This window comes from Pogona vitticeps, chromosome 2 (genome assembly GCF_051106095.1).
Source record: "Pogona vitticeps strain Pit_001003342236 chromosome 2, PviZW2.1, whole genome shotgun sequence".
NCBI lineage: Eukaryota > Metazoa > Chordata > Lepidosauria > Squamata > Agamidae > Pogona > Pogona vitticeps.
The window spans coordinates 142,601,991-142,614,422 of NC_135784.1; the positions used below are offsets into that span (position 1 = coordinate 142,601,991).

Here is a 12,432-nt window from a genome sequence, read left to right on the forward strand (position 1 = left end):
TGATTCTATAAGCAGTGCTAAAGCCCAGATGTCTTATTCCATTAATATGTCATCAAGCCAGTGGTCAGCCAGAGGTCCATTAAGGTTTAGAGACAGAAATGAAGTATATTTTGCATAGGGAGGAGAATTTAGCATACTCAAGCTATAGTGTTTTGGAGAGGGTGGATGACAAATTTCAGCCAGGTTGCATTAGAACAAAGGGAGTCTTTTAATATGAAAGTCTCATGATTTACATAGTAAGCATGTAGCAGCCAGCCTCTACCCCAATCTCCCCCCCCCCGAATATAATTTACCTTCCTACCAGGTGGAGTTCCTCTTAGCTCAGAGGTTGGATTCTCAGACTTGGAAAGTACAGAATGTGTTGTGTTTTCACAAAGTTCAGCTACTGAATTTACCTCCTTTGAAAGGTGCCATAGTTACAGAGAGATTGGATGACTTTTTAGATTGTGGAGGCAAGGGGAGGCAGGGCAGTTCATTCACATCTTGCTATATACTTAACAAAGACCCATTCTTTTTTTTTGTGATAATGTAGAACTAGAAAAACAGTTAAGGCACATATTTCAGTAAAGGGTGGTAGATGGGGGTGTCTCTTTCAGTTGAAAAGCATTGTTTTGTGGCCCTGTTTCCCCACTCTCCTTCATGGTTCCTCCACAATATATTAAATACATTTTAATTACCTGGAGAACATTGAAGTCTCAGTATTGTTGGGCTTGATCTTTCTCCAGACCTGTGGTTTGAAGCAGTTTGTCAATTGAGGGTGTTTTATGCAGGGAGGCGATCATCTTTCAATGTTTGTTGTGATTACAAGGTAGATCACATGGTTCTTGTTGTATGTGATAGTTAAGGCCATAAACATTAAATCTGTGTTTGATGTTCATACAAGAACAGGGCTGCCTCTTATATTCTTTATTAATGACAGAGTTAATGACTGTTTTTGATGACATAAGAGCAGCACTGTACTAGTTTCATTGTTTGCTCCTTTCCCCACATTAATGTTTGAGAATGGCTGATGGTTGGATTCCAAAAGATCTCCTGTATGGAGAATTAGTGCAGGGAAATCATCCCAGAGGGAGACCACAGCTGCGATACAAAGAGATCTGCAAGCGGGATCTGAAGGCCTTAGGAATGGACCTCAACAGATGGGAAACCCTGACATCTGAGCGTTCAGCCTGGAAGCAGGCGTTGCATCACTACCTCTCCCAATTTGAAGAGACCCTTGTCCAGCAGGCCGAGGCAAAGAGGCAGTCACGAAACCAGCAAAATCAGTGAGCTGGACAGGGGACAGATTGTATTTGTCTTCAATGTGGAAGGGATTGTCACTCTCGAATTGGCCTCCTCAGCCACACTAGACGCTGTCCAAGTCCTCCATACAGAGCACGTTACCATAGTTTCTTGAGACTGAAGGGTGCCGCCTAATCTAAATCTATTGTTTAAGCAGGCTGCTTCAGAAGTGCATTCTCAGGAGAACAAAAATACTGGAAAGTTCTTGGTAATGTAAAGCAAAATGGGCTCAATTCTACAAAAGGAAGACACATTAGCTCAACCATCGTTTACATTTCTCTTACTCACACCTGACCCATGGTTAGTGCTTCTGATCTGATTCTCAAGAACTTTCTGAGAATTTAAGATATCTGTCTGGTTAAGTTATCTGACTCAGCTCTTCTGTTTATAGCAGGGATGGATGGAGAGTTTTTTTAAAAATAGGTATAGTATTAGTATTCATATTAGGTATAGCATGTGCATTATTGGGAGAAAGGTGGCCCATAAATAAAACAGATAAAATAAACAAATCAATTCATTTTGTTTTAAAAATGTCTTAAAGAAGAATTTGGGTGATTGGCCTAAAATTGTAAGTGTTGCATGGAGTTTAATCCTGAGGTTTTGCAAACTTTAAAATTTATTCATGTTGTTTTTAATTCCTCCCCCCCCCCAAATCATTGTTATATAAGCTGTATAGGGTGTGTTTTATACAGAAAGGAAAGGTATTGAGGTTTTTTTGTTATTAAATACGTGTTTCCATAAAAAGAAATAAGCAACTCTTTTGAGGAGAGACTTGCATAATAAAGCCATATAATACAACATAATTGTGTCATAATTCACCCTATTATCTGAAACTTCTGACCAGCCCAAACAGAGTATTATAATGCTTTTGGCATTTTGGCAGAGGGGCTCGTCATCCTGCCTTCTGCCAGGATTGGCTAATCATCACGAGCAATGGAGAGATAGGAAGGCACTGTGGAGCTCGTGACAGCAGCAGAATCATGAGTGGTCGGCCTGCACCTGTGGGGGGCATATTCGTATATGAATACGAATAGCCCCATCTCTATAGTAAGCCATTACTCTGAAATCAGCTACTGTGCAGAAAGATTTTAAAAGCTACACTCCATTGAAAACTACAGTCCCAGTATTAATCTATGGGAAATGTTCAGATGCGGATGATGTCTGAGAACAAAAAAGGAGGTTCCACAGCTCTTTTTCTTAAAGTTTATATTGGTTTTCAAAGATATGACAAAATAGGTTTTTCTTTGACCCTATCCTCTTCGGTAGCAATCTCCCCCACCTCTTTTAATTATCTGGTATACTACTGCAAATACATCTGTGCCATACAGGTAATTCATGCTTCTAAGAGAGACAAGACACAACCATAACAACGTAGAGTGGGCAAGGACAGGAAAGGTGACATTGTGTAAAAGGTAAAGGTAAAGGTTCCCCTTGACAATTTTTGTCCAGTCGTGTCCGACTCTAGGGGGCGGCGCTCATCCCGCTCTTCAAGCCATAGAGCCAGCGTTTGTCCGAAGACAATCTTTCCGTGGTCACATGGCCAGTGTGATTTAGACACGGAACGCTGTTTACATTGTGACATTGTGTAGCATAGTCCCTTATTCCTCCAAATCATCTAGGTAAAGTTACCCACATCTTCTCATATATTTTGCCCACCTTCTTCCTGTTCTTTGCTATTTTCTCTTTTGTGGCCAAATTTATGAGATCTTCTGTCCAGTGTTCAATGTGTTAATATAATTGACAACTTCCGGTTCTGGAAATTATGCATCAAGGCTTCCCTTACGATTCACAGTTTATGACTATTTGCAGTGTTCCAGTCCTCATTTAATAATAAACACAAGGCCACAAAATGATTCCAACTTAGAGCACCACTTTCCAGGATTCCCTAGATACAGAGTTCTCAGAAGTAGTTTGCCCCATTTTTCTGGAGGCACCCTGGGGATGTGCCCAAGGCTATGCAGGCTGACTCTTCTCCTGGAATACACACTGATGGCTTGAACTGCACAGCCAGACACCTGACTCACTGGGCTATTCAGACAGCCCTTCCGGCCTTCATCACAAGGTGCTAAAGCACAGGAATTTTGCTTGTGATATTTGTTACTTTTCTTAGCAGAAATTCGTGTAGGCGTTGTTGCAAGTACAAAACTTACAGAAATGTTATTGGCCCTCTGCAAAAGTTTCTGGATGGAAACTCATTGGAAAAAATGTGCTTAAAGGAAGAGTTCCATGTCTGACCAAATTAGATTGCTATTCCTGTCAAAGTCTTTGCTTATGTTGTGTTTAGAGATTGATGTGTTTGTTCCTCATTGCCAGCTGCTCTAATTCCACTTCCTCTGATCATCATCTTTGTACTTGTTTAGGTTTCATATCCAGCCTTGGCAGAATATAGTTTTGTGGTGTCTGGGATTCATCAAACATTGCCATATACTTGAATCTTGGATGGCATTGTTACAAGACTTCATTGTCTTATAAAACGTCATCGACTTCAGCGTATGTTACTTGTATATGTGGGGTGGGTGGGGAGGAGAATGTATTTATGTAGGAGGATTCTGATTCCAGGCTTTTATTCTGTGCAGAAGTATGAGTCAGCCTCTTGTGTGTTTGTACATGTGTACACAAGGAGCACAAAAACACTTTGGCCCTGTCTCTAGAGTTCTTTGAATCGCTAAAACCTTGTTTGTTTGTTTATTTCACAGACTATCATGGAGCAGTTCAACCCCAGTCTCCGGAACTTCATTTCCATGGGGAAGAACTATGAGAAAGCTTTAGCAGGTAAGTAAAGTGCATGTTGTCATGGTTGTAACATGACAGCTGTGGGAATGGTAGCCCTCTGATGCTGTGTCATGGTAGCAGAGGCAAGGAGAAAAGGGAATACCTGCTGCTTGCCTTGTCAGCATTGTTGCTGAAGTTATCTTGCCTATCAAAGACAGGGAACAAACCAGCTCTTTAAATAAGGATACAAACATCATTATCACACAGGACTTGAAAGGCTGTTGCAGGGCACAAGGGGAGTTCTTGACATGAGACATCTTTCTTGTGATAATGCGCCAGAAACAGGCTGCTGATTTAATGACAGTGAGATGATAAAACACATCTTGAGATTTTTCCCCATCTTAAATAGCCTCTCTGGATTTTCTTTTGTCTTTGCCATTAAAAACAGATGGTAAGAAAATACAGATACAGCATGAAGCTTTTACATGCGCTATACAGGAATGCTTAAGACCAAACTCATTCTTAAGCTTCCACAAAGCAAATCAATTACTGGTAAGCAAACTAGGGAGTACTGTGATATAGGGAATAAGGATATTTGTTGTTCTGTACACGCTTACCTGCAAGTAAGTAAAGTTAGTGGGGGTTACTTCTGACTTAGACATGCATAGGGTTGGGATCAAGTTAACTGACTTGTTGCAATTATCTTGATCCCTTGGCTTCAGTAACATTTGGAGATGTCCAAGTCCCAAATTATACAAGATCTGATTCTGGAGGAGGATGGAGATCTGGCATGCATAACTGAAACATGGATGGGCAGGGAAGGGGGCGTTCCCCTGACTCTTGCCTTCCCTCCCAGTTATGCAGTCCAACACCAGGGTAGACTGGAGGGGTGGGGCGGGGGAGTAGCCATTGTGTACAAAAACACGCTTCAGGTTGTTAGGCGCTCTGCTCTGGTGACACCAGGTCCAGAGACCCTCCACGTGTCAGTTGGGGCCAGGGATTATATAGGGATCTTGCTGGGTTACCGCACTTCCCACGACCCAGCCATTTCCTTACCGGAGCTGGCAGACTTTGTCTCCGTGGCACCCTTGGGGTCCCCAAGGGTTTTGGTCTTGAGTGACTTCAACATGCATGCGGAGGCGGAGGTTTCCGGTCCAGCTCTTGAGTTCCTGGAGACCATGGCCTCTTTGGACATGTCCCAACATGTCAATGGCTCTACCCACATGGGTGGCCACATACTGGACCTGGTGTTCTCCACTGAGCAGAGTGAGTGTGGTCTGATGGTGTTTGTTCCCTTGTCATGGTTGGATCATTGCTTAATTAAATGCAACCTCACAGTGGCTCTCCCTCCCCGTGGAGATTAAGAACCTGTTTTAATGGTCCGCCCTTGAAGGTTATTCAATCCTATAGGATTCCAGGATACCATGAGAGAGATTCCAGCTGATTTGACTGGCGCTCCTGTCGAGACTCTGGTTGATAGCTGGCTGGCCACCACCACCAGGGCTGTTGACACAATTGCACCTAAACGCCCTCTTCGGCGCAGAGATCGCCCTTCGCCCTGGTTTAACCAGGAGCTGCGATCAAAGAAGCAAAATAGGAGAAGGCGAGAACACATGTGGAGGTGGAACCCGGTGGAAAATAATCAAATAGCTGTCAGGATCGTGACTAACCCCTACCAATCTAAGGTGAAGGCTGCTAGTCGATCTTATTTCGCTGTGCGGATAAGTGAAGCCTCCAACCAGCAGGCATAACTTTTTGGTATAGTTCGTGATCTATCCAGAGCTGGTCATAGTGACTGGCCTCCCACTAGCATCTTACCTGACCAATTTGTAGCCTTTTAAAAATAAAAAATGGAGGCCATCCGCCAGGATCTCACCCCCTATTTGAAAACAGTGGATTGAGCTGAGATGTCCAGCACTCCGTCTTGCCCCGATGAGACTTGACCACTTTCAGCCTGTGACGGCAGACATAATTGACAGAGTGCTTGACCACTGTCGTGCCACCACCTCCTCCCTTGACCCTTGACCGGCCTGGCTAATCAAAGCAGCCGGGCCTATAACATCTGAATGGGCTATGGCAATAATTAATGGATCTCTCAAAGAGACATTCATTAGGCCCATTAGTAAGAAACTGAGCTTGGCGGCGGACGATATTTATTTATTTATTTATTTATTTATTTATTTATTTATTTATTTATTTATTTATTTATTTATTTATTTAATTTATATGCCGCCCACACTACCCAAAGGTCTCTGAGCGGCTTACAGCATTTAAAATACAATAAAGATATGTACAATTAAAATACAATTAAAAAATATATAAAATTGCCATCAGACCCACAGCTAATATTATTTCAGTTAAAAGCCTTCTGGAACAGGAAGGTTTTGACCTGGCGCCGAAATGTCATCAGCGTCGGCGCCAGACGAATCTCAGTCGGGAGGGCATTCCATAGTCTGGGGGCAGCTGCCGAAAAGGCCCTTTGTCTGCAAGCTGTCCCTCTTACCTCCTTGAGGGACGGCTCTTTCAAAAGGGCCCCCTGGCTAGATCTTAACTGCCGGGTAGGCTCATATGGAAGGAGGCGGTCCTTCAGGTAGCCAGGGCCCAAGCCGTTTAGGGCTTTATATGTCAAAACAAGCACTTTGAATTGGGCCCGGGCAGCAACTGGTAGCCAATGTAACTTATACAGAGTCGGCTTGATATGTTCCCTGGCGGCCACACCACTCACCAGCCGCGCTGCTCGATTCTGAACCAGTTGCAGTCGCTGGACCGTCTTCAAAGGCAACCCCACATAAAGCGCATTGCAGTAATCTATACGGGATGTTACCAGTGCATGTGTAACTGTCATGAGACTCCGCTCGTCCAGGTAGGGCCGTAGCTGGTATAGTTTCCGCAGCTGGAGAAAGGCGCCCCTGGCCACCGAGTCCACCTGGGCTTCCAGTGTTAGACTGGGGTCCAGGAGCACCCCCAAGCTGCGGACCCTGTCCCTTAGGGGGAGTGTAACCCCATTCAGGGCAGGGAGATGGCCCTCCAGCCTGTCCAGTGACGCACCCACGAACAGCACTTCCGTCTTGTCTGGATTGAGTTTCAATTTATTAAGCCTCATCCAGTCCATTATCAGGTCCAGACACGAGTTCAGCACAGAAACCGCCTCACCTGGATTGGTGGAAAACGAGAGGTAGAGCTGAGTATCATCAGCATATTGCTGACTCCTCAGCCCAAACCTCCTGATGACCTCTCCCAGCGGTTTCATGTAGATGTTAAACAGCATGGGGGACAGTATCAAGCCCTGAGGAACCCCATGACATGAATGCCATGTGGCAGAGCAACTGTCCCTCAGCACCACCCTCTGGACACGGTCAGCCAGGAAGGAGCGGAACCACCGTAAAACAGTGCCCCCAACTCCCAACCCAGCCAGCCTGGTAATTATAGGCCCATTGCCAATGTTTCTTTCCTCAGCAAGCTAGTTGAGAGGGTGGTGGCCGATCAGCTGCAGGTTCTTCTGGATGAAACCAATTCCCTGGATCCATTCCATTCAGGCTTCAGGCTGCACCACGGCACGGAAACAGCATTGGTCGCCCTCTTTGATGACCTACTGAAGGAGGCCGACAGGCAAAATGTCTCTGCTGGTCTTCCTCGATATCTCAGCTGCCTTTGATACCGTCAACACGGTATTCTCCTGGGGAGGCTCTCTGAGTTGGGTATCAGTGGCGTGGCTCTTGCCTGGCTCCGTTCCTTCTTGGAGGACCGTCCCCAGAGAGTGCAGATTGGAGAGAGTTTCTCGGCCCCATGAAGCCTCAATTGTGGGGTTCTGCAGGACTCAATCATCTCTCCGATGCTGTTTAACATCTATATGAGGCCGCTGGAAGGGGTCATCAGGGATGTGGGCCTTTGTGTCATCAGTACACTGATGATACTCAGCTCTACATCTGTTTTTTCCAACAACAGTGGATGTTGTTTTGTCTGTTGAGCGCTGCCTGGGGGCCGTTCAGCAGTGGATGCAGGAGAATGGACTGAGGCTGAACCCAGGGAAGGTGGAGGTCCTTCAGGTGGGTGGCCCAGACATTAGTGGTTTGGGAAACTCCTCCTCTTTGGGATGTGTGTGTCTCTTACCACCAAGAGTGAGGTTCGCAGTTTGGGTGTACATCTGGACCTGGCGCTCACCATGGAGACCCAAGTGTCATCAGTGGTCCGTTCTGCACATTTCCACCTTGGGCAGATTTCCCAGCTGCATCCCTATCTTGATGTGGGGGCTCTCACTACTTTGGTCCATGCGCTCATAGTCTCAAGATTAGACTACTGTAATGCGCTCTACGTGGGGTTGCTTTTGAGACATACGCGGAAACTTCAGATGGTAGAAAATGCAGCGGGCAGACTTCTTACAGGGGTGAAAAGGTACCAACATATTTCCCCCACTCTGACCACTTTGCGTTGGCTGCCCATTCCGCGTTGATTTCAAAGTTCTTACGATTACATATAAAGCCCTAAACGGTTTAGGACCTTGATATCTGGCAGAGTGCCTTCTCCCACCTAGTTCTGCCAGAGTCACTCGTTCCAGCCAGGCCGGGCGGCTGAGGGGCTTAACACCGAGGGAGGTCCAGAGGGAAAGGACAAGGAATAGGGCCTTCTCAGCAGTGGCCCCTCGCCTTTGGAACAACTTGCCAGTGGAGATCTGCTTGGCTCCCTCTCTGGGTGTTTTCAAGAATAGACCTAAAACCTGGCAATTTGGGCAGGCTTTCCCTCCTGCTATGTCTTAATTTCTTATACTTTGCCCTCTTGGACCTATAATATATGTTTTTTGTTTTATTGTTTTTAAATTTGTAAACCCCCCAGAGTAGACCTTTGGTCTAGGTGGGCGGGATAGAAATCTAATAAACAAACAAATAAATATGTGTTAATTAGCCTGCTTAGGTCCTGCTGGTTTCAATGCATATTTAAGTAGCCTACCTGTACACAGATGTAACTGTTGTATAAGGTTTCATTGGCCGAGTCTACCTCCTAAAATGAAGTTGGCTTATGAAAAGCATGAATCTGAAATATTACAGGTCTCTCCATTGAAGTACATCACAGTTAAACTCACAGCTGTTTCGTATGTAATTCAGTTTTTTAAAACTTTGCTTGATAAGGAGCCAAAGCCCTACTCATCTGTGAGTGCTTATGTAAATTTTGGAGTTTAAACACAACACCCCCCCCAGGAAATGATATTTGTCAGTAAGGGTAATTTCTAACCTTTGGGCACTGTGATTCTTATTCAGCCCAGTTCTTTGAATTCTGCTCCTCTAGCTACTTTAGCTGACCTTATCTGGGCGGTAAAACTTCCTGCTGGTTTCAGCCAAAGTGTTTCATGCTGACAAAATGTATTGCTAGCTCTGTGTGTTTTTTTCCTCTTGTGATTTGCTCTTCCTTTGCTCTTCTGTTAAGTTTTCCTCTCCTAAGCACAGGTAGGCAAACTGGGTCCCACCCACTGGGACCTCAGCTAACAAGAACAGCTTGTTGCTCACTCCTTTCATTAGTCACTCACACCTGAACCCAAGTGAAGTTGTAGGGAAAGGATTTCCTGAAAACAGATCCTTTTAGATGGCCGGAGGATAGGCAATGTCACTTTATTTACCTGCTTATGTGTGGCATTTAGTAACATCCCTGGGATTTGTTTTTCTGTGGGGAAAAAAAAACAGCAATGCTTGGCTCAGTCTTGTGAGTATTGCATTCTCTGATTGAGGCTTGAGGGGAAACTGCTTGAGCAGAACTGCAGCTCATTTTGTACACACCAGCTGCCTCATATATTTCTTGGAATGAATGGCAATCTCCAGCAGCTACTTGAGAAAAAGAAGCACTGGCACGGATGCTCAAGCATGATTCAAAGCCATGCCTCCTAAAATGCAATCAGACCATGGCTTACCCAGTAGTGAGAGAACTGTAAGCAAGCTGAAGGGCTACTTTTCTTTCTCTCTTCTCTGTGTATTCCAAGGCTAGATCCTGGCATTCAGAAATAGTTGGAAGTATTGAAAGCCCTGGTGATCTTCAGCTGGAGGGAATTTTATATGAGAGTAATTCTACTAATCACTTCTTTTCAAATGCATTGTCTAGTAGTTTTGTTAATCAGTAGGAGATCAAAATGATTGAGGGCCTCCAGGCTTTGGACTCTGCTTTTCTAAGCATAAAGTGCTTAGAAATGCAGCCCACTAAGGAAAGGTAGACTGCACACCAGGGGAGATCCTGATTGATTGATTGATTGATTGATTGATTGATTGATTGATTGATTTGATTTGGGTGCCACCCCATTAGTGCAAATCACTAACTTTATTGGAATGACATAGAGCAGACAATCTGGTGGTTTGGGGTATTGTGACAAAATGCGTCTGCCTATCTGGGTATGAGGTTTGGATCCAGATCTGTTGTTCGGTGAATGGAAGAGCCCCCACTATCAGTAGAAGGTATGGAGATTCAGCAGAGCTTCCTGCTGAAAGGAGGAAAGCACATTTTTTGCTGATTTCCACCTTTCCATTGCATCATTTCCCAAGCTAGTCTGGTGAGAATTGGGGATTGGGTTAGTCCTTCTGAAAAACGAAGGAAGGAAGACCCGAGAAGATCACCTGCCCATCTTCTTCCTCCAGCATGCAAGGAACTCTGCCAGTGTCTAAACCTGGACCACACACCTTCCCCTCCCCATTATATACCTTCAAAGACGGCTGGAGGTAAATGTACACACACACCCTTTTGTTTGCATATAGAGGATGCATGGGCTGAATGTCAAATAAAAAATGGTGCGTGGTTTTATTTACTATGGTAGAAATCATTTTCAAATGCATCTCCCCAAGATCTCCCATTTTCCTACTTTCGTTGTCTAGCTGTATGTATGTATTTGAGGAATGATTAAGTGCATAAACTAACTCTTGGCGCTGCAGTTGTTGGCAGTAAATCTGACTATCCGAGGCAGTTTCCACTCAAGTTAGGCTCTGTGTTTTCATAAACCTCTAATTATCCATCGGCTGAAAACTAAAAAGGGATGATGCATTCTTATTCCTTACTTCTTACATGGAAATTACTTGGAGGAAGAAAATGGAACACTTAATGCTCATACTCCCTGTTTTCTGGTTGCTGTCCCTGGCAAATTGCTTTTTCCTATTTTGTATGCTGTGTAGCTTCTTAAAGGGCTTTTGTTCACCCTTTGCTGTAACTTTTTTAAAAGCTTTTATGCCACCACTAATAACTGCCTTAATGTCCTCTAATAAAGAAGCAGCAGTTTGTGACAGTGTTTAAGTGAGTCTAACTAAATCATGGTACAGAAGTTGCAATTTGGTTTTGTCTGCTTCAGATTTTGATAAAGGCATTCAGTTTGCTGATCTCCTACATGAGTAACTCTATAGTCTGAAATTGACACTCAGTTTTCTCTTGTCTTCTGATTTGGATCCTTATCCAGGCATTTGCTAGAGTAGAACTGGTTTGCTGAAGCAAAACCTGTCTACTGGGTTCTTGTGATTAATCTACTTAAAGTGATGTGTGTACACTTTGTCAACAAACCAAGCTAAAAACTATGAGTTGTATTTGAGATAGCTGGTTATTGACACATGATAAACCAGTGTCTCAAAAGTAAGGTTCAGGTTCCACACCAGTGTGACCAATATCCTGAAATCCAAATAGTGCCTCATGTATATCAGATTTCTGTTTATTCTGCATAATGCTGTTTCCAAATTACGTTTTTAATGAATTTGAAATTCTGAATAAAAGGCGCTAATACAAACTCAAGAACTCTCCTGTATCATGAAATATTGATAAAGAGTTCACTCGTTTTCATTTCTTTCCCTCCATTCTTGTTATAAGGAAAGTCAGAGTCCTTAGAATGCTCTTCTGCTTTGGATTCCAGATTCTCGCATGTTAACACACAATACCTGCTGTTTATATAGGTTTGCCAGGTTGGCAACAGCTCCATTCCCAGACCCAATCTACAGTGCACATGACATGTGAAGGATTCGTCAAGGCCATGGTCTTCTGTTGAAACTTGTGGAAAGCTCATTGTGAGACCACAGGCTGTTTTTTTCCCTAGGCCATATGCTGTTGTTGCTAAGGCTTGTGCAACAGGACGACTCATGAGTGATGATATCGGTGCTCCACTCCCTGCTTTGCTTTAAATTATATGATAAGTCCAAATGCATGCACTTACCAGTTCTCCTTGCAGTCCCCTGCTTTCACTTCTGGCACTTGTTTGTACCAACATTATATAAGCACAGCACATACAGACCATTATTTTCTGTATTATCTTCTGCCTGGTGACATCTCTGAATTGTACTTACGACAATTCATGTGCCTAATTTCTCTGCATTCTTAAGACTGGAAGTAGCTTTATATGAATCTAACCTAATTTAATACTTTTTCAGCCATTGTCTCCCCTCGAATGAATAGGTGATGCATATGCCAGACATTGGTCTTCCAGCATTATGTGTG

At 44.0% G+C, this 12,432-nt stretch overlaps 1 protein-coding gene across 6 annotated transcripts in view; it reads left to right on the plus strand.

Moving 5' to 3' along the window:
* BAIAP2 (BAR/IMD domain containing adaptor protein 2) overlaps window positions 1-12,432 on the plus strand; it is a 173,560-nt gene that overhangs the window by 38,767 nt on the left and 122,361 nt on the right. For all 6 annotated transcript variants that reach the window (XM_072990726.2, XM_078384291.1, XM_072990727.2 and 3 more), the window contains exon 2: window positions 3,978-4,053. In XM_072990726.2, coding sequence (XP_072846827.1) covers window positions 3,978-4,053 — 76 coding nt within the window. The remainder of the gene's footprint in view (window positions 1-3,977; window positions 4,054-12,432) is intronic.